Source organism: Ursus americanus, chromosome 12 (assembly GCF_024610735.1).
Source record: "Ursus americanus isolate L20-20 chromosome 12, mUrsAme1.1.p, whole genome shotgun sequence".
NCBI classification, from domain to species: Eukaryota; Metazoa; Chordata; class Mammalia; order Carnivora; family Ursidae; genus Ursus; species Ursus americanus.
Window position 1 is genome coordinate 20555272 of NC_142138.1, and position 22584 is coordinate 20577855.

Consider the following 22584-nt stretch of genomic DNA (forward strand, 5'->3'; position numbering starts at 1 on the left):
TGTCTAAATCCATCCTTCGGAGACGAGAGTTGAGGAAATGGCGAAATCTCATGGGGGACAGAGGTGAAGAGCCTTGGCCCTCTAGCAGTTACTGACTCAGTGCCTCCTCAAAACCAGGCATGCACCAGGCTTTGGGAACGTGGTGAATTTGGCTCTGGGTTTGGCTCCCACCCTCATGGAGCTTGCAGCAAGCTGCACGAGAGACATGAAATCTAGCCACAAAAATCAATACACTGACCATTACCAGTTTTTGCTATGAAGGAAAATACTGGGTGCTATTAGGATAATAATCAAGAGTGGTCAGGAAAGGTCTGTCTGAGAAGTTGAAAAGAGTTATTTCAGGTCTAAGGATCACCTTGTATGGGAGAGCTTGGCACTGAAAGAAGTAGCCCTTGACGTACAGCGTAGTGGGTTAAAGAGGGTAAAAGTGAGGTTGGAGAGAAGAAAGGGGCCAGGTGGTGCCGGGCCTTATCGAGTTTGGATTTAATGCCAGCTGTGGTGCAGTGGGAAACCTTGGAAAGGTTCTGAGCAAAGCAATGACAGGATTTGGTTTCCATTTTAGATGCCTTTGGATGCTGTGTAATGAGTACATTTAAGGTCAGAGCACTTGCCAGTCTTAGAGATGAGACCCAAACCTATGGCTTCCTGTTCCCAGCCCATTCTGATTTATCAGGGTCTTCCTTCTAGTACCAAAGTGCCAACCCGAATTAAATAGAAAGTGCAGAACAGCATCGGGCCTGTGTCCAACTGGCTTTCTTTTGTTTATTCACATTGACAGTGAACTACCTCCCCAATCTGTTAAACACCTACAGAATAATTAAGAGGTCTCAGCTATATAGTGTCGCAGTCACATAAAAACTTATGTAAAATATGGTATTTATGGTTCGATGTCACTCAGAGTCATGACTGCTGTAATTAACTTGACTCTGCCTTTTGAGCTATAGTGTCTGTGCCATTTTCCAGTTAAGCCAGCTTGTGGGGTCAATGGCGAGCCCCATGACATTGGACTACTCAGCTGGTGGGTACCTGTTTTAGCAGTTCAGCCACGCATCTTTTTCTCGCAAGATTAAACGCTCGCTTTAGCCTATGTCTTATTTCAGTTGTGATAGCCTTTCTTTCTGTCAAGTGTCCTCTTAATTGCCTTTCCTTACATTGTGTCTTTACAAACTAATGCAACTGATTATTTTGCTTGAAAGAGACCAACATATTTATATATTTACTCTGCCTCTTAAGAAATACTTGGTGTGCTTTTTATCTATTGATTGCTAATTCATTCAACATGTATTTAGTGACTTTGTGGAGGCACTGTAGTGTTCTGGAAAGAGCACGGGTTTTGGAGGCAGACACGCCTCGATCAAATCATGACTTGGGCCTTGAGCAAGTGAGTTCTGCATCTATAAAGTGGGTATAATAACAAACTCATAAAGTAATTATGAAAAACACACACCATGTATAAAACTAATTTATATGGTGGTGCTCAGTAACTTTTCACTGTTCTTTCAATTCAGCCTTATTGAGGCATAACTGATATGCATAAACTTCACACGTGTAACATATACAATTGATATGTTTTTGACATGTATTGTCCACTGAAACCATCAGACAAGCAGGCTTTTTCTCTCTCCATTTACCTATTTATGTACCTATTGTATTGGCAGTGGTGCTGCGAGAACAGAGTGTCGATCATTTTAAAATCTGTTTAGAATTGTCATTGCTCTCGGGACACCTGGGTGGCTCAGTCAGTTAAGGGTCTGCCTTTGGCTCAGGTCATGATCCCAGGGTCCTGGGGTGGAGCCAGCATTGGTCTCCCTGCTCAGTGGGGAGCCTGCTTCTCCCTCTGCCTGCCGCTCCCCCTGCTTGTGTGCTCGCTCCCTCTCTCTCTTTCTCTGACAAATTAAAAAAAAAAAAAAATCATTGCTCTATATTGAGTCACCATATTTATTTTTAATTGGATTTGGCATTAGAAGAGAGTAAGATTTTATAATCTATTAAAGTATCATAAATGGTTGAGAAAGAGGACTTCTGCACAGACCCTCCGAGCCCGTGTGCTATAGACATTAACCCTGCAGCTCTCATGGAGCCTGCGCCTTGACCTGAAGAGAACTGAGCACTCTGCCCAGGGCACAGACCCAGATCTCACACTCAAGGATCTCCGAATCTAGAGATGGAAGAGTGAAAAGTTGCCCAGAACAGCAGTAACACTAACTAAAAGGTGTGAGAAGTAAGATGCTGGAAGATTTCAGAGGGTGTGGTGGCTTCCATCTTGGGGATGAGCTCCAATGAGGAAGAAACCATGTATTGCCACCTTCACATGTATCTGTCTGAGGTAGGCGTGCAGAGCAGTTGAGACAAATACAGGCCCTACACGTTGATAGCTTAAAGCCTAACACTGTGCGTCATGGGCCAACAGGTTGGACGTGTGCCCAGCCTTTTCCTGGACAGCGTCCAGCATTACTGAGGAAAGAGTGAGCGTGCAGGACCCCAGCCCAAGTTATCCGGTGGCCCGAACACCTCACTGACTCAGGAATGGGGGAAGCCGCCTCTGGGTTGCTTGTGCCTGTGTGGAAAGTCGGGCTGTCCTTCACCTCCACATCTAGGTCAGAGAGGGGCCCGCTTGGGGTGCACACCACAATGATAGATTGCTTCTGGGCCCTGGGGTCCTCATTACCATCATATCCGTCATCTTCTGCTAGTACCGAATAATGGATGAAATTTAATCAGATGCCAAAGGAGTTCTCAGCAGGAGGGTTTGAGGAACCTTGCCTGACACTTATGCTCTCGTGCTGGAATGATTATAAGGAACCAAAATGATCTTTTGTGGTTAGACTAAATGTATCATGCAGTGTATGAATTCTGATTTATTTTTAAAACATTCTTGCTCTCATTGGCTCCCCTTTTAATAGTCTCACTGTAGCCTGTTTATTGTTACAGATGTTACTTTTAAATGAGGTCATTGAGCTTTACTTCCAAAGGCAGTGTTTGCCTTTTTATTGCGGGCTTGGCAGGGCTGCCTGAAGAACATGCTAACATGAGATCAAGGTTAAGGCTTCGGACCCCCAGAGAAAAAGCCGCCTCCATGTTGACGTGCAAATCACATCAGCCATAGGTCTCAGGAGAAAGTGTGGTCGCCCAGGTCCAGGTGTTGACCTTGATAAGGTTCCCTGGCAGAGTGGAGCGGGGACCGGTGTTGTGGTCACACACGCTTGACTGCCTTCCCGTCCACTGTGAAACCTCAGGGAGGCCAGAAAAGTCTGAGCCGGGTTCTTCGTCTGTAACTTGGGGGTCATACTTTGTTACTCCTGCAATTTTTGCAAGGCTAAAATCCGCTACCCTTTCTCCGTGTGTGTTTGGCAGGGTAATTGCTTGAGGCAGGAGGCGGTGGACATGCTTTAAGTACCCCGTGCAGTGCATTTCACAGTGTGTTCGGAGTTCGAACGCTCAAGTTTTAAGGCCCACTGACCAAATCCAGCTTGCCACTGATGTTTGTAAATAAGCTGTCATTGGCACACCCGCACGCGTGGGATGTCTGGGGCTGCTTTCACACGACAGCAGCAGAGTTGGGTGGGTCTCGACAGGGCCTGCGTGGTCAGCAAAGCCAGAGTTCTTTACTTGGCAACACTGGCAGACATTTGCCGACCACCGAGCCAGACTCAGGGATGGCCACGTGGCGTTCAGAGCTTTATGTACATTCTTACCAAATGCACCTCATATATGCCTTTTGCCTTTGCTCAGACCCCTCCTCCCCCTGAATTGCTTTCCGTCCCATTTCTCACTATGGAAGTCTTCTGGTATATCCGTTATTACAATAAGGCTTGTCTTTTGCTCAGCTATGTATTTCTTGCAGCATGTAAAGCAGGACACGACACATAGTAAGTGTATAGTTAATAATGGATTCGGTGGGGGAACAGAGTAGAAGGGCATCAGAGAAGGGAGAGAACTCTGCTTGTGGGAGAGGGTAAGAAAGACTTCGTGGAGATTTGGGGACAGGATTGCCCCCAAGAAGGCGGCAGCCCCTCCCGCTGCAGCTCAGGGGCAGATACACAGTGTACGTAGGAAGGGAGGCAATAGTGCATGATGGTAAGAATCCAGCAGCCAGGACAGCCAGGCCTGAATCCCAATTTGGTCATTTACCGATGAAGCCTTAGACAAGTCACTTAAGCTCTCCAAGCGTATTTTCTAAACTCCAAAGTAGGGAACAATAATACCACCTACGTCCTGCGGTTGTTTTATGGGTTAAATGAGCAACCATGAAGGAAAGCCCACGCGTGTCCCACTGCTGGCACATTGGAATCATTCCATGAGCTCTTGCTGAATGATGGTGGTTCTGACCTTTCAAGTACCATCCATGCTAATTTCCTCACTGTGGTGTGAGCAAGGTCAAGGTCACAGGTCTAGTCCCTCTTGGAGACCCGCCTCTTAACGTCACTGTTTTCCACAATTAGAGAATATACCCCGAGCCAGCAAGTACAAACTGGTCCAACAGGAACCAGCCTCCTGAGGGGAGAGACGAGAGCAAACGAATCATTCATGCTGGAAAAAATAATCCAGGACATATAGTGTCACCATACAATGTTAAGAGTAATAGCTTCCCTTGACTAAAACATTCATTACATTTTTCTATTCATGGGTATTTTTAAGGGACAGAAAGAAAATGTTTAGTGGAAAATTTACAGCCTAAGACCTAGTGGGATTTCTTCATACTACAAGCAGCTTATGCAAAACAGATGCCTAAGGAGCTGTGCCTGCCTGCACCTGTGGGTTTGGTGGTTATATTTCCTTTTCCCCACTCCTCCAGTTCTTGCAGACAACCTGAAATCCAACCCTGGAATTAAGTGGCAGTATTTCAGCTCGGAAGAAGGGATTTTCACCGTTTTCCCAGCACACAAGTTCCGGTGTAAGGGCAGCTATGAGCACCGTAGTAGGTACGTTGACTTGCTTGCTAAAGTTTTAATTACTGCTGAAGAGTGATCTGTATGAAACAGACTCCTCATTTACACACATGACTCTGCCTCCAAGCTGGGGTTTCACAAACTTACTCAGGAACGATTTCACCATCGAGCATGCATGGATACGGAATTGCTAAGAAGGGCAAATGATAAAGCCCAGAGTTTTTCTCTATCTAACAAGGTACTTACTAAAGAAATTAAATTGTCGAAGGCACCCCAGTGGTTTTGAGCTTCAGGCATCTTTGGTGAGACGGGAATGATAATACCTTCTCCTAAGTGCAACCCTAAAAGACTCGTAGCATCTCTCAGAGTGGGCTTTGTGATTCCCAGCTTACCTTTCTGTGATTACGCGCTTGGCCATTTTTTTTTTTTTGAATACGTGCATTCTCAGCTACTAGAAGTTTTAAGGTTGCCCAGAACACATTGGTTCGAAGATGGTTAACATCCCGCTCTTCTCACTGACTGGAGTTTGTACCGCTTAGCCAGAAGGGCAGTAATGGTGAGCTAATTTGTATGACAAGACTCATCAATTTACAGAACCCCTTAGGCAAAGATACTTCCCTTTTGAATCCCTACAGTTTCCCTTTGCAGTGTCAGATGTTTGATGCCAGAAAATCTGGAGCCAGTGCAGGGTGTTCAGTTTTCATGCCATTTTTTAGAGTCCAGAGTAACCATCGCTTTAGCCTCTCTTTATCGTTATTTTAAATTGTGTCTAAAATTTTCCCCAAGGAGAATACTACTTCTGTGCCTTTCCTAGAAAGACCTTTGTGTCGTTGGTATGATTTCTTCAGTTCCCTCCCTAGACATCCTGGTGAAGACTTGTGTCTTAGAAACTGGACCAGAAGCCATGATCTTGGGTCTGGTCTGGCTTATCTCGGGAGAGGCCAAAGACACCGTGAATCATCTAATTTGCATTTACTTCTAAGAAGATAGTTTGGATGGCATGCTGCTATTAATGAATGATCTATAAGGAAAAGTCCAAAAGGACAAGGAGGACCTTGTCACAAATCAATACTCAGCTACACTTGGAAGGTTTCGTGCATACCCACCCTGAATCTACATTAAACCAGCCCTCAACTCTATCTTCCCTTGGCTAAGTAATCCAGGTCCCTCCCCTCCTACACTGCTGTCTCCATCTCTTTGCTTACCCTAACTGCTTTCCTCAGAGGCCTTTTTACAAGTTCTCCACATCTTTTGAAGTGTAGAATGGGTTTTCAGAGCACGCGAGAAAGGAAATGGTGGATACCAATCGTGCTGTGGGGACCGGCTCCCAGACTATACATTTCATGTTACTATTTTTGCATTCCTCTGTAACAGCTTAACAATTTACTATGGCAGTGTGAGACATGTATTCTTCTTTCCATTGATGTGGGTTGAGTTGGAAAGGAGATATGCCTTTTTTTTTTTTTTTTTAATTCACCTTGCCTGGAGGACCTAAAAAGTTCAATATTTGACATGGTTGTCAGTGTTGGGATAGTCAGATTTCATTCTTTTCCATTCTGTCTTTCATTTCTGTAACCGTCTCTCCTGGATTCTTTTTATTACATTTCCCTGCTGTCTTAATGGTATTGACTGGTGAAAATACAGTGGAACTTCAGTGTCAATGTAGGACTATTGGCTTGAGAACAAAAGTATAAACTTGGCCAGATTTCGAGAGTTTGGTTTTTTTGCTTTTTGTTTTGTTTTTGGGTTTTGTTTTATTTGCGGGGGGGGGGGGGCGAGGGGGTTGTACTTTAATTCCTTAATTCGTGCCCAGGCTTTTTTGAGTCAACTGGCATCTAACTTTTCATAGAAAAATCTAGTGTTTTAGGGGTGTTAGTAAAGGAGAGAATTCTCTTGAGGCTTATTTGCTTTCTTAAGCTTCCCCTAATTTGTTCCAGCTTTAAAACTGTGAAGAGAAACCTCATTAAACCCCTTCTCACAAACCTTCCTGTTCGGCACATGAGCAGAAGGCCCCTTTTCATGGGAGGCATTTCTCCTTTGGACCTTCCCCACCCTCCCTCCACCCCTTTTTCTGAATGTTGGCAAACAAAAACCTGGCAAGAAGAGTGGCTATCACAGGCTTGGACAAATTTGATGGCATGGTTTTAAATGCTCCGATAAGGGGCCTTTTGGTGGCTGACCTGTGTGAATTGCCTCAGTACAGAAAGGAAAGGGCCCTCTTAAGCAGTAGCCTTTGTCTGGGGAGAGAGAAACCAAACCTGCTATTCAAAGCTGCTCAGCATGCTCACAGATTACAGACCGCCTCCGTTTTAGCAAAGCCTCACTCTGTACGGCTGCAGACCCAGCACTGGCAAGTAGACCTTCCTCTCCCTCGTATGCCGTCTCTGCAGCCTGAGAGGCCACCAGTTCCATTTTCTATAGCTGGATATTGGGTAACCTTGAGTGGCATCACCACACACCGCCGCGAGCATTGGCTTTCAAGTGTGCCAAAAAGGCCAGGCTCCCAAAGAATTTGCTGCTTTTTTTTTTTTTTTTTAAGATTTTATTTTATAAGTAACCTCTGTAGCCAATGTGGGGCTCAAACCCACAACCCCAAGATCAGGAGTCACATGCTCCACCAACTGAGCCAGCCAGGTGCCTCCTAAAGGATTGGCTTCTTCTAACCTCCTCCCAGTTGCTATAATCTTTCGAAGACTGAGGTACCAATCCCTGTTCTACAGACACATGCTGTTGTCTCAGGGTCGTGTTTTCACTTTGCCGGTACCCTTTCTCCTTGCCAGCTGATCTCTCCATCCTTCTGCCATCCCTGGAAAAAGACATAGCCACCAAATGCCTTCAGGTCTGTGGTATTCACAGCTGCATTGGGTTGAGGTCCTTTGACCTAAAGCAGGACTGACCCCAGAGAGCTTCTCCCCCTTTCTAGACCTATCTACGTCTCCACGGTCCGGCCGCAGTCCAAGCACATAGTAGTGATCCTGGACCACGGGGCCTCTGTCACGGACACCCAGCTTCAGATCGCCAAGGACGCTGCCAGGGTCATCCTCAGTGCCATCGACGAGCATGACAAGGTGACCAGTATCCCCTGTGACCCACGTGGCATTGGCTCTTCCTTGAATGTCTTTTGTAAAGTACCTTGTATTTTATGGTACATTGTTTTAAATCCATATTTAAAATGACTTTGGGGAAAGGAGAGTGGTTTCGTTTTTATTCTAGTGTTTGAGGAGACGCAGCTGCCGACTCTGGCTCCAAATCTCTTTTAAAAACCACCCCCACCAAGCCAAGTCTTGTACTTCCTTCATGGCTCCCGTCAAGACTTCCAATTAGCTGTGACTTTCACACTGGAAGTTACGCTGAGAAGGAGAAGGACAAGGGCTGGAGGCTGGTGGATGGCTGGACTTCATCTCAAGATTTATGAGAGGTGACGGATAAGCGAAGGCTTCTCGAGGTTTACTAATCTCTAGGATACCTCAGAGACAGGTGTGTTTACAGCTAATGATAATCTATTGCCTGTGGACATTTTCTGCTTCGTCATTTTGACTTTTCCAACTCCTAAGGTTTACTGACTAAAATAGTTGCTTAAAACACACACACCCTGTGCCTTTACCCTCACCCCACCTCTAGTTGGAAAACCAGGATGGTTAGTACTCGCTAAGCTTTTTCTCTGCATGAGATAGTCATTCTTAGTGTTATAGATGAACCCCATGCTGCTGACTTCATCTGGGAACAATACACAAACTCTAGAGTCCCTCCCCCTTTCCCATCCTGAACTAATCCTTTTCAAATTTGCTAGCGTTATGCCTCCAGGCATTTATTTTTAAACTCTCAGGAACTGTTCTGCGGGCCGTCTCAGTCTTTGGGCTCTTCAAGAATATAAAAAAGCCTTCAGAGGTTAAGATAACGAGGTTTCCTTTTCTCTCCTCCAGATCTCTGTGCTGACTGTGGCAGACACCGTCAGGACGTGCTCGCTCGACCAGTGCTATAAGACGTTCCTGTCTCCAGCCACCAGTGAGACAAAAAGGAAAATGTCCACCTTTGTTAGCAGTGTCAAGTCTCTGGACAGTCCTACCCAGCATGCGGTGGGATTTCAAAAGGCATTTCAGCTGATTCGAAGCACAAACAATAACACAAAATTCCAAGCAAGTAAGCACACTCTCTCAGAGGACTTCTGAACCATAGATAAAGGATAGTGAGAGGGGTCCCGGCAGTCGGTCACACAACTGCGTCTAGAGGGATTTGTTAAAATTGACCTGGGGGGTGCCTGGGTGGCACAGCGGTTAGGCGCCTGCCTTCGGCTCAGGGCGTGATCCCGGCGTTATGGGATCGAGCCCCACATCAGGCTCCTCCGCTGGGAGCCTGCTTCTTCCTCTCCCACTCCCCCTGCTTGTGTTCCCTCTCTCGCTGGCTGTCTCTGTCAAATAAATAAATAAAATCTTTTAAAAAATAAATAAATAAAATTGACCTGGGATAAAATTTTCATGTAATGTCATCATGGTCATCTAGTACTAGGGTCTCACTAGATTTTTCTCATCTTTTCCAATCAAAGATACTCGGCCTGCAGGATTTCTTCACTCCCAGAGTATCTTCTTTCTGCCCCTTTATTAGGAACATAGCCCCATTTATTTCCCCGGGGGGAATGTCCGCATCCTTTTTAATGCTAATTGTTGGCCTTGCCTCCTCATTGACTTGAGAGGGGATGTCTGTTGGTGCGCATGTGCACACAGAAACAGGCTGCAGGATTCTTGCCTTGATCCTTCCTTCTTGTAACCAGCTGTCATTTAGACGAGCACAGCCCTTCAAATGTACAAAGGCACTCTAATTTAATTTTCATGTATTAAAGAAAATCTGGAATTAGGATGCATGCTAAACTGAAGGAAAGGATATTTTAAATAAGACACATGCTTTGAAACTACTGAAAGGAATCTATGTCATTTTCCCTTTTATATTCGAATATCTATTTGTAGGGTTTTTTTTTTTTAAATGAATGTATCCTATTGAGGGAAACTTAGGAAATATATTTGCAAGTTCTTCAGTATGTTTGCATTAAAACTAAGACAGCATTGATGAATGCAAAGCATAGTGACTGGCACATGGTGAGCCCTTAAAAGATGGAAGCTACTAGAATTATTACAACTAATGATGGCATGGTGTATTTGTTGGTGTTTGAACATAACAAATTACCACAAATTAAATAGCAGCTTAAAACAATGTACATTGATTACCACGCAGACCATTTCATGGGTCAGGAGTGTAGGCATAGCTTACCTGGGTTTTAGGTAGGGAATTAGGGTTGCATGAGGCTGCAGTCTAGACATCACCCAGGTCTGTGGTCTGCTCTGAGGTTTGGAGTCCTCTTCCAAGTTCAGTTGTTGGCAGAATTCATCTCCTTGTAACTGTAAAACTCACATGCACTTGCTTCTTCAAAGCCAGCAGGAGAGTATCTCTTCTTTGAGTCCCTGACTTCAGGGAAGGCTTGGACCCTCTTTTGAAGGGCTCATTTGTTCTGATCAGACCCATTCCCTTTTGAGTTAATCTGATTTCTCTCCCTTGTGATTAACTTATTAGAAACCTCGATTATATCTGCAAAACTCTCCATCTTTGCCGTCCACATGACACAATAACAGGAGTGATATCCATCCCCTTTGCCGTATTCTGTTGGTTAGAAGCAAGTTACAGGCCCCCTCGAGAGGAACATCATCTACAAGGGTGCGGGTCATTGGGGTCATCTTAGAATTTTGCCTACCAGCCTTGGCAAGCATCAGCTATCCACAGACCAATATTACAGGATGGCTGAGTGTTAAGTTGTCCACAAGTCAAGAAGGCCAGTGGACAAGGCTGACCTCCTGAGTATTCAAGACAGATTGGCTACTTGGTCAGTGCCATTTACCTGTCAGCATTCCTCATCAGGAGTGATTTTTCTACTTGATTCCTCAGTCATCAACCTACCTTTAGAGTTTAAGTCCAATTTTGTTTATTATGCTATTCAAATAATGGAGAGAAATGTTAGACTGGCTGTGACCTGCCAGTGATTGTGAGTCAAGGGAACCCAAAGCAAGTTAATGAGGATCGTTTGGCGGAGCATGGTCAACTAGAGGGTGCATACTCCACGGAGAGGCAGTTGTTCTGGGCAGTCTGTGATTGCCATGTAGGAGGGCTTGCCCAGCATTGCCAGATCTTCTATTTTAAGAGAAGCCAGAAATCTGGATTTTTATGTGAGCCCCTTGGTTTTCAAATGTTGACATTTGTTCCAGCTTTAAAACTAAGACCTCATTAAACCTCTTCTTACAGACTTTCCTGTGCTACACATTATAGAAGCCTGCTTTGATGGGAGGCATTTCTCCTCTGGGTTTTTGGTTTTTCTTAACATTGGCAAACAAAAACATGGCAAGAAGAGTGACCATCACAGACTTGGACAACTTGTGATGGCACTGTTTTTTTAAATGCTCAGAGGAGTCCTTTTTAATCCAAGTAAGATATTCCTAAATTGTAGCTCATGGGCCTTTCACTATAGCTTCTGGCAATCCAGAGAAAAACTCAAATTAGATTGCCTATGGAAACACAGCAGAAATTAGCATTGTCCAGCTTAGTAAGGAGAGGTTTGAGGTGCTCTCAAGCAGTTTAGCATAGCGGTTAAGTATGTGGGTTTTGGACTTTAACCAAGGTGGGTTCAAATTCCTACTCTGAAATTTTTCTAAACTTGCGAACTTGTATAAATTATTTGATCTCTCCAGGCCTCATTTCCTCTTTTGCAAACTGGGGGTGATAATAAGATCCAGGATTCCATCATAAATATTAAATAAATAGTAGCCATGGTTGTTATGATATTCAGTTTCCTGTAAGACTTCTAGCTCTGGCTAAACTAGAAAAGATAGCTCAGACATCTGAGTTGACCTCAAGCCGAGATGGCTGAGGCCCACGCTAGCCTTGGCTACAGTATAGTGGGGTCTATGCCCTCGTCGTAGGAGCCTGCACTCTACATCCTTACTTCTGTTCACTCCCTAGATAATTATTTAGCATCTACCGTGTACCTGGTGCTCTTATTCTAATGAGTAAGACCTACCCTGTAGGATTGTTGTAAGGATTAGCCTGGGCATGAAAGTGAAGTATCGGCCCCAGGTTAGTAGCCATATGAACAAAAGCCACATGTCATAAATCATGGTGGCTTTGTACAAATTTGCTTTGCTCTAAAGAGACTAACAGTTTTACCCAGCGCTGGCTCTTTTTCAGTCCCATGATAGATCTATCACTGATACCATCGACATATTTGAGTTGCCTGTTCTGGGGGTGATTTGGTGGGTAAGTCATTTTAGAACAGAAGGAATAAGATAGTTCAATAGGAGTGGGGATCTAATGGCATGGGCAAAGCCCAAATTTCAGTTGCTCTTTCCCCTCCGATACTGACCCCAAGACATGCCAGTGTCTTAGACAAGGACTTATCAAATGGAAGTTATTGCATTTGCTTCCCGTTACATGCTATGTCTTCGCTCAGCCCCAAGCCCCTATAATCATTACTCATCCCTAACATTACTAATCACAAGGTGTAGTTCCTCTGAATGACTAGAGAGGAAACATCCTAATAAGTAAAAAAAATAATAATAAATCACACCAAATTTGGCAGATGTGCAATCTAAAAAGGATAGGGCACAGAGAGAGGCAGGCAGGGCAGAGACGATGAGGATGCTTACAGGATGTGTGACTTCTTGTTGGGACGGGAAGGAAAAGTGGTTGGCTGCTACGGGAGGCTGCGGACTGCCAGCCCTCTGGCTTTCAAGATGTGGGCCTGTGCCTTAACACCAGCTCTTCATGACAGCATATTTTATCTAGTGTCCTGAAGCGAAGGAGGAAGAAAACTCAAAGGGCTCTCTTTCAGGTCAGTCTTACGGGTGTGCAGGCATTTAACATACACGGTACCTTTGCCATGGGTGATGGTTTGTCTCATACTCCATATCAGCCTCGTGGTATATCTATTCCCTGGGCTAGGGAGTCAAGTAGTGTTTTTTTGTTTGTTTGTTTTTTGTTTTTTTCGCAGTCCGAAGCTTAAGTGAGATGTTTGGCATCCTAACAGAATAATTTACAGGACAGTATTTACATCATTGGAAAAATATTGACTTCCAGTTTAAGATGGATATTTCTAAGCTTATGGATTTTTTTTTTTTTTTGCATCAGCATTCACTTAGTTTCTGATGAATAAATAGTGCAGTTAAATTTACAGTTAGTATTAGGAAATTATTCAAGCATCAAATGGCTTTAAAACTTATTTGTATGTTAAATTATGGTAGTAAATAAGAGATAGCAACTCATGTTGTATTTCTTTGATTCAGTTTTATTAATCTCAGTTCAGTGGTCCACAACATTGATACAACATAAACTAACCACCCAGTTTTTATAAAGGATGCTTCAAAGTCTATAATGGAAATTTACAAACTGAAGGAAACTCAATCATCGTATCCATATTACTGTTAGGATATTTTTTAAAAGGGTAACTAATTGTATTCATCACCTATTGCTGCGTAACAAATTTCCCAACACGCAGTGGCTTAAAACATTAAACATTTATTGTCTCAGTGTTTGTAGGTCTGGAATCTGGGTATAGCATAGTTGCGTGCCTCTGGCTAAGAGGGTAACCTAATGAGGTTACAGTCAGACTGTTGTTAGCCAGAGTTGATATTCTCTCAGAGTTCAACTTGGGAAGGACCAGCTTCCAAGTTCACTCACTTGGTTGCTGGGGGAACTCAATTCTGAGGGCCTCAGCGCCTGCCCTCTGACGGGGGTGGCTCAGAGCATACTGTCTGGCTTCCTGCAGAGTGAGAGAGCACGCACAGAGTGAAAGCCCCTGGCTTCGTGTACCCGAATCTGTTTCGTAACCCCCCACTCCCTCTCCTGCATTCTGTTCTCGAGAAGCAAGTCATGAAATCCAGCTCACACTCACCAGGGGACCGACCGGGAGGTTGCCTACCATGGTAACTATAAAGCAGCCTCAACTCGATGACAGCAATAAGGACCCGAAGGAAGAAGCATGTAACCTATGAATATTTAGTTCTCAGTAGAGGGGTAAACTTCCATGTAGGATATCTTTAAAAAATATGTAGTTAACCGAAGAATCTCAGATTAGAAAGACAGTGTCGAAGTCCAGCTCGCTTACTTCCCTCCCTCCGTTACAGTAGCCTCTGCTTACATATCTCTGGCGGTAGGAAATGCACTACTTGTATTTTCTAGTAAATCCGCTTGAAGGAAGTTCTTCGCAGTGAGCTAAAATGACCTTCTTGGTCTCCCTGCTCATGAGCCCTGGATGGGAAGTAGTTAATCTCGAGTCATAGGTGCTGCTTCAGACCAGTATGAGGGGTGGGTGGGTGGGTGTGTGTGTTGAGGCTTCTTTCTCTTTTACTCTCTACTTGCCATCACCCTTGGATTCTCTCTTCACTTAAATTAACCAATTAGTCCTCACAGCAATCCTACAGAGTAAGTACTGTCATTATCCCCATTTAGTAGACAACAAAATATAGGTGTAGAGAGGTTAAGAAATCTGCCTAAAATTACCCAGACTTGGCTACAACTTGAAAGTAGCAGAGCTGGGATTTTAACACAGGCAACCCGGCTCCCATGTCTGTGTTTTTACTGTTCTTCTGCACTGATGAGTTGCTTTTTTTTTTTTTTTAATTTTTTAAAAATATTCTATTTATTTGTCAGAGCACAAGCAGAGGGAGCAGCAGGCAGAGCGAGAAGAGACTTGATCCCAGGACCCTGGGATCATGACCTGAGCTGAAGGCAGACACTTAACTGACTGAGCCACCCAGGCATCCCTACACTGATGAGTTTTAAAAACAAAAATGTTTCTGGAGCTACTTAGTGTAGGAACCAATAACCTTTCATGTGTTAAGAGCCCGTGGAAGAACCACCTTTTTAAAGCCTAGTCACCCCCCCTTCTGGTGAAGCCTCTCAGTCAGTGAGGAGAGGATAAATCAGGTCCCAAATCTTCTGTTTCGGGAGGCAAGAGAGCGCTTCATCCGGGATGGCTAAATTACCACACCACGAGTGCCTAAAAGAAATCCCCTTCTTTTATCTGGTAAATTTATTAGGAACATCTCTTCAGCTGACACTGCGTAAATGAGGCCTCGTTGCCCACAAAGGGCAGGACGGAAGGGACGCAGAGGCAGGGAGATGAAAGCCCCAGCATCAAATGGGAAGGAGTCCGAACGCTGGGCCAGGCAGGTCCTCAAGGCGGGAAAGTCCAAAGGAAATGAAAAGGAAACGCAACTGCTGCCTTTAGCCGGAATCCAACGTAACGTTCAATTTGTATGTTTTTGTTTAGATACGGACATGGTCATAATTTACCTGTCAGCTGGCATTACATCAAAGGACTCCTCGGAGGAAGATAAAAAGGCGACTCTCCGTGTCATCAATGAAGAAAATAGCTTTCTAAACAACTCCGTAATGATTCTCACCTATGCCCTCATGAATGGTAGGTAGTGTTTCGAGATTTTTCTTTCAGATGAAAGTTCTCTCTAAGTGCATGCTGCTTTCAGAAAAAATAAAAAAGAACCCTAACAGTGTGCGCTTTGAAGAAGGGTGTAAGAAGAGAGGCCACCAAGCAGCTTCCTGCCCAAGCCTTTCTCTTCCTAACGTTCCTATTCAGGGCATGTGTTAGGATGTCACTCTGTCTTCCTCTCTCTCTCCAGCCAACTGCTCATTTCTAAACCTTCTCCAGTGATGTGGTCTTGCAGAGGATTCTGTACTGCTCCATTTTTTTTTTCAGTTCTCCTTCATATTCTTGGATTTTGATACTGCATGGAGGTTATTAACTGAGCTCATTGATTTAAGCTTCAGAAAGCCAAAGTACTGACCTAGATTCTTCTGTATACCCGAGCCAGTGAATATCACATTTCTCTGCAGAATCACCACCTAAAGCCTCTTCTGCTACTTTCTCCACCTCAGCATCCTTAACCGTGTAACGGAGATAAGAATTACCCACGTGCCAGGGCTGTTGCAGAGATTAACCCTGATGTAAACACCCAGGACAGTGTGTGTCACTTTGTAGGTACTCCTGAAGGTTGATTTTGTTGCTATTAAATCAGTATGTGGAAGGGTTTAGTAAATTGGCAAATCTGAGGAAGTAAGTACTTGGTTTTTTCCCTCTGCTCTCCAGCATGTCCTCCTGTCTGACTGTGGCCCAGTTCTCTAGCTTTTCTGCCATGTCCTGTCTCTTCACCTGTCAATGCATGTGGCTCTTTCCCCAGAGCGTCGCCTTCAGGCCCCTTACCCTCAGTGTTCGGGGTGACCACATTCTCTTGTTTTTAAGAGGCCATGTCTTGGGGCGCCTGGGTGGCACAGCGGTTAAGTGTCTGCCTTTGGCTCAGGGCGTGATCCCGGCGTTATGGGATCGAGCCCCACATCAGGCTCCTCCGCTGGGAGCCTGCTTCTTCCTCTCTCACTCCCCCTGCTTGTGTTCCCTCTCTCGCTGGCTGTCTCTATCTCTGTCGAATAAATAAATAAAATCTTTAAAAAAAAAAAAAAAGAGGCCATGTCTTAAAGTAGGAGCTCTTCCCACCTTTGGGCTTTTATTTGTCCCATCCACTTCCAGATTTCCATGCAGAACCATGTGGCTGTAGGGACAGTGGTTCTCATTTAAATGTGCTAGGGATTACTTGGAGATTATTTTTTAAATGCAGACTCCCAGGCAGTACAATTGGATTTTTATTCAGATCTGCTTAGGCAGAGTCCAGGAATCTGTGTTTGGGTCAGCATGATTCTTTTCCAGATATTTTGTGGACTTTCCATGGAAGAACTCAGGTTGAGTTCTAGAGGTTGAGTTCCAGTCTCCATCTCTTAGCTGTGTGGCTTATGGCAAGTTACTTAATCTCTTAAGGCTTCAGTTATATCTGTAAAATGAAAATCATAAAATGTACCTAGAGTTACTGTGCTAATAAATAAGATGTGTTAAAGTTTCCTAACACAGTACCCAATCAAGAACTTGTCCTCAAAGCTGGTCAAAGGAGGGAGTTAACATTTGTGTGATCTCCTTTCTCGGTGCACCTCAAAGGCGGAGGTGCTCCTCGCGCACTGTGGCTCAGGACCAGTGTTCGGTGTTCAGTGTTTCAGTATTCTGTTCAGTATTTCAGTATTGCTTGTCCCCCAGCGTGCTGTGCTTGTTTCTGTTAAACGTGTCATCCATGACACTGAATGTTGTGCTCATGTGCTCTTCTCTCCTCCTCCTCCCTCCACTTTACACAAGAGTGTGAGCTTCTCAGACATGAACCGTGTCTTAGTTCTCTTTGTGTTCTGAGCATTGAGCACAGGGCTGAGCACAGCTGAGATGGGCAAGGATGGCCTGTTTTTGTCTGGGGCACATACCATTTCATTCTTATCTCTGGGTGTCATTTACTCGTTTCCCCAGTGGTTTAGCTTCTTTGACTCAGGAAGGGAAGAAAATAAAGTTTGTTGAGTCTACAGAGTGTAACATAGGGCACTGAGGTTTTGGAGCTGTACTATACAAAGTCCCTGTCCTCAAGAAGCTTGTGACTTCATGAGAAAGATAGACAAGGCTGATGAATTCAGTGCAATAGCCCAGGGGTAAGAAAACACAAAAGGGTGCTTCTGCCTCTCCCCGTGCCCATGCGCGCGCGCGCTCTCTCTCTCTCTCTCTGTATCTCTCTATCTCAAATGAATAAATCAAAAAAAAAAAGAGAGAGAGAGACAGAAAGAAAACATAAAAGGAAGTGATCACTTATTTTCCATTAGATTTGAAAGTCTGCCCAGGCAGATGCTGACTAAAGAAGCGTCCTCACTATCACCCAGCTCTTCGCTGGTCCTAAATCTTCCCACTAGAGAATCTTTGCACCTGCTGTGCTGCTGCTGATTCCAGTCTTCTAAAACCTCTGGTTACTTCCCTCTAACCACCCATATCTCTTCTTTTTCCTCCCTTTAATCTAGCTAGACACAAGATCCTCACTGTCAGGTTTCCCTCTCCAAATGCTGTCTCAAAGCATCATTCATGAAGGTTGACACATGCCCTTACTCTGCCTCAGATAGGGAAGCAGAGCCACTATGAGAATTTTGGTGTAATGAATTTATTACCAGAATTACAGAATACACAATTGAGGAGAAAACTGAGAAAGTAAAGATCCAGAAAGAGGAGTTGACAGCCCAGCATTTAGTAACCAGCTCTGTATGGGTGAACGAGTTGGAGCTTGTGGGGATGTCTGAAAGCTAGGAACATTGAAGACCCCTTAGGAGGTCTGCATAGAAGTCTGTGGGAGGTTGTTGGCTCTTCATGGCTGCTATACCCCTGTAGACTCATTGAAACATCGGGAATGAGCCTAGGTTTGCCCTTGTTGAGCATGCCAGCCAACAGTGAGAAAGGGAACTAAATGCAGATTGGGGAAGGGTAAGACAAAATGGAACATTCTGGTCCCTCTGTGTCTGTTTCAACTCTCACATCTGTAGCAGTTCAGTTTTGGCCACCTTTAACCTAGAAACATGGAGGCAAAGGGTTCTGGGAAATGTAGTCCCAGGATGACTACATTGGTGATAGAACCATCTACCATACTTACCCGTCTACCATTCCACTGTCACCTTTGCTGTTTGTATCCTGGTGTAGTACGTAAAATACACAATCTTTGACAACCTTCCATCCCACGCTAGTCTTCTTTGCCTAGTTAGATGTTCCCATTTGTTACTTTTCTTTTACATTTGAGAGAGTCAAACAGTACATGACAAAGAAAGGAAATGTGTTTAGTGCCTTGAATTGTCTCCTTTTATCATTCACTTCTGTGAGCTTCTCAAGGGTATAAGTCCAGGATCAATCATGCCTTGTGTGTGTGTGTGTGTTTTGTTTTTTTAGTTTTTTTCTTTCTCACTCTAAAATCTACCACTCATCTCCCCTATCTCCACTCTGTGCAGGAAAGGGAACAATAACCTAGTTCTAACTTCTTAGCATCATTGCTGCAGCAAAATCCAAGTTATCTAAATACAGTATGTTAAGAAGGAAATTAAATCCATTAGATCCTTGCATGACTTTAGACATGGGCTTCCAAGGCGAGAAGTATACACACTCCTTAGTTAGAAATGATAAAGTCACATAAGAAGTAGGTGAACCATGAACTCTTCAGTTTTTGTTTGTTTGTTTGTTTGTTTGTTTGTTTGTTTAAAGGCGAAATAGTTAACATGAGGCAAAGCCTATTTAAAACTCATTGGTAGACTCTCAGAAGTGACTGAAATCATTTGAATTTGTTTACAGTGGCACCCATGTGGGATCAGTTACTAATCCTTCTGACTGTGTTCCAACAATAGCAAACCAACATTTTTAAAAAGGTTTATTAAATTTATTTTTCTGCTACAGATTACAGATGTTGTAGAACAATACATCCCAGTATGCCTAAATCTTTTACGAAGTTTTTAAAACCCTCTAAACATAGAAGATACACATTAAATAAATCAAATCCAGTACTGTCCTAACAGTATCAATCATGAAAGCATTTGTAATTAAAATGAACTTAAAGACACGGGGTTTGGAGGCATCACTAAATGCAATACAGAATTCTTCCATTTAGTTCCATGAGACTTTGGCAATTGTTTAATAGGCAAAGAGGTAAGAAGTGAAATGATAAACCTCTATCTTTTAAAACTCTTACAACTTCATCTAATTTAAATGCAGACTTGTTAATCACTACTTTTGCTTTCAAATATTAAATGCAGAAAAATTAAACTTTTAGGGGAGAACATATCGTTGCCAAATGGGGCTCTTTTATTTTTACTCATGTGGTTTTCATCATTGCCTTTTGAAGAATCCCTTTGCCCTCTTGACTTTTTGAGGAAAGACTATGCCTCATGCTTTGTTCCTCGGCAAAAATGGGTAACTGTGTCCCGGGTCCGGGTTGACTCTGCAAGACTCCTTTGCCATTGCAAGCCTGCATCTGTGCCCTTATTAAATCTAAATGGCCAGGTTATTGAATGGAGATGCACCATTTTGATTTATACTGTGTGTCTTTGGCTTTCCATTGTAGATGGGGTGACTGGTTTGAAAGAGCTAGCTTTTCTGAGAGATCTGGCTGAACAGAACTCAGGGAAGTATGGCGTGCTGGACCGGACGGCCTTGCCTGTGATTAAGGGGAGCATGATGGTGCTGAACCAGCTGAGTAACCTGGAGACCACAGTCGGCAGGTTCTACACCAACCTTCCCAACCGGATGATTGATGAGGCTGTCTTTAGCCTTCCCTTCTCTGATGAGATGGGAGATGGTGAGTCTGGGGGAAACTTTCTACTAAAGAAAGGGGAAAAGAAATGGACCTAAGTCGACCAAGACAGTAGCTTTTAAATGTTGTTTGACGCTTGCCTGTGAGCATTAGAGGGTCTGCACAGGCAAGGGTAGCAGTCATCTCTGTCTCTAGTCAGAGGGTGGCACAGCCCTATGCCAGCAGTCCGGTAGCACTGTACTTTAGAGCAGAAATCCCCAGCCCTGTTTTTTCCACATTGCCTTACCCTTAGTCAACATAATGGGTCTGTTTATTGGGGGAGGGCGGTGCTTACTGAGGATTCCCCAATATCCAAAAGTTGTTGAATTGGAACAAAAGAGTGACTTTGCAGAGCAGGTGGTAAATCTCAGAAACGCTTAGGATTCAGCCTGAAAGGTAAAGCAACATGCTGTGGTCAGACAAGACAGGCTTGGCATGAGAGGTTTTCAGGCCCCACTCTACCCCTTAAATTGTTGTCCTTGATAATTTATTTAATCTCATTCATTCATTCCCACTTGGTCACCTGTTCAAAATGTAGGAATGTCTTTCGTCTAATATATCTTCCAGGTTATTAGGATGAGAAGACTTATCGGTGCCTGGCATACCTCCCAGTAATAATTACTGCTCTTACTGGTTTATTACCTTTCCTTCTTATTATGACTGTCATCCTCTTCATCATCCTGACATCACAAGTTACTCATAACACGATGTTGGGTAAAGCGTTTAACCTTCACGTGATTAACTTTCCTGGTCTATAAAATGGGAAAAATATTTCCATCAAGGCAGTTGTGAAGATGACATGCGCTAATATAGGGGAAGCATCTAGAATAATGGCTGGCCAACATATATTCTCACTAAAAGTACAGCCTTTTTTGGTCCCTCTCATATTCTTGTTTATCATTTCGCCACCGTGCTTCCCTTTCTTCTCAGAGAGGATGGAAGAGGAAGCTGATTACTAGCCAGACAGATGCCATCACCTCATGAGATCCTATTTTTATGTTCCCAAAACTAGGAACTCTCACAAATAAAGATATCCAGAGAATACTCATGTATAAAAGGTAATAGGCCTATAGAGTGTGTTTTCTAAAAATTAGGTTAAAAAAAATGTTTTCTAAGAATTAGGTAAAAAAAAAAAAAATTAGGTTTTTTCCATAAGGAAGAAATATGGTAGCCTCTGCTCCACGTCAGTTTTTTTATCCTTCCTGATTCTGGCAGAGCCCACAGATGTGGATAGCATAGAAACTCCCACTTTTAGATAAGGTTATTTCCTTTCACAGGGAAATGTCGAGCTTTAAATGCAAGTGACCTTTTATGCATCTAGCCCACAGTATTGAGTGCCAGCCAAGGCTTGTGTCAGGCAATGATGGGTAAGGCACACATCCCACCCTCAACAAGCATGTAAGTCTGATAAGAGAAAAGACAGATCAATGAATCATGTTACTACTACGTCAGAGGAATAAAGGCAGATGTGGAAACTGAGTCCTGTACAAGCACAGGGGTTTATGCTGTCAAATCCCGTTACCATTAGTGATATCAGGTAGAGTAAGACCTTTTCTGAAATTCACCTCCACCACCCCAAGAGCTACCCAAAGGCTTTCAATCAAATTGTGGGCAAATCTTTGGTTCCTTGTTGGCTGATGCTTTCCAAAGTGTCGACCTCAGGGCCTCTTTTCTGAATCCTCTGTGGTGTATTTCAGGGACTGCTTTACCGGTCTGTCGCATTCCCCTTCTAGGGCGTGCCTTTCATGTTTGTATTTTCAGTCCCCAGAACGAGTGGGTGGCATCTCCTCTAACTCCACAACATGGGGATACTGAGTCTAGGGAATCCCATGTTTACGTGGCTCTCATTCAGAACCCCCACAGATTAAAATATTGGTGACTGGACATACTTCTTTTAACAAGTAAATCTATGTACTATAGGTTACAGTAGAGAGGGCGTTTTAGGGATTTCATTAAGTGTAGCAAGAGCTTAGCATACTTTATTTGCCACAGTGGAATGAAGAGTCTTCTGTCCGAGTTGATAATTGAAAAGTAAGATTGTGTTTCTTTTTTCAGGCTTGTTCTCAAAATAGCCAAAGAAATCTTAAGTGAGCATATGATCTCAGAGTATTTCTTTTGTACTTCACTGCTCTATGAAAACGGCTTTAATCTTAGACATAAGCCCAGGGGAGCATGGCATGCAGGTTATGACCTCTGTCTCAGTGCTAGCCCTCAAGAGCTGCTCCGTCATTTATAACCCATGTGTCCAGGGATACCTGGGCAAAAACCTCCTTAAAATACATTTCTAAAACCTTCTGTTGACTGCCTAAAGAATGCCTTTGAAATTCTAATAGTGCACAACTTTTCTTATTTCCTGATATTGATTTAAAATTGACATAAAACATTGCATTCATTTTAGGTATACAACATAATGATTTGATACATGTATATGTTGTGCAATGATCACCACAGTAAGCTTGGTTAACATTCGT

The 22584-nt window shown here is 43.6% G+C and overlaps 1 protein-coding gene across 2 annotated transcripts in view; it reads left to right on the top strand.

Annotated features, from left to right (window-relative positions):
* The window catches only part of CACHD1 (cache domain containing 1), a 201583-nt gene that overhangs the window by 139964 nt on the left and 39035 nt on the right, over positions 1-22584 (top strand). For both annotated transcript variants that reach the window (XM_045802151.2, XM_045802150.2), the window contains exons 5-9: positions 4796-4922; positions 7813-7957; positions 8813-9029; positions 15196-15345; positions 19886-20119. In XM_045802151.2, coding sequence (XP_045658107.1) covers positions 4796-4922; positions 7813-7957; positions 8813-9029; positions 15196-15345; positions 19886-20119 — 873 coding nt within the window. The remainder of the gene's footprint in view (positions 1-4795; positions 4923-7812; positions 7958-8812; positions 9030-15195; positions 15346-19885; positions 20120-22584) is intronic.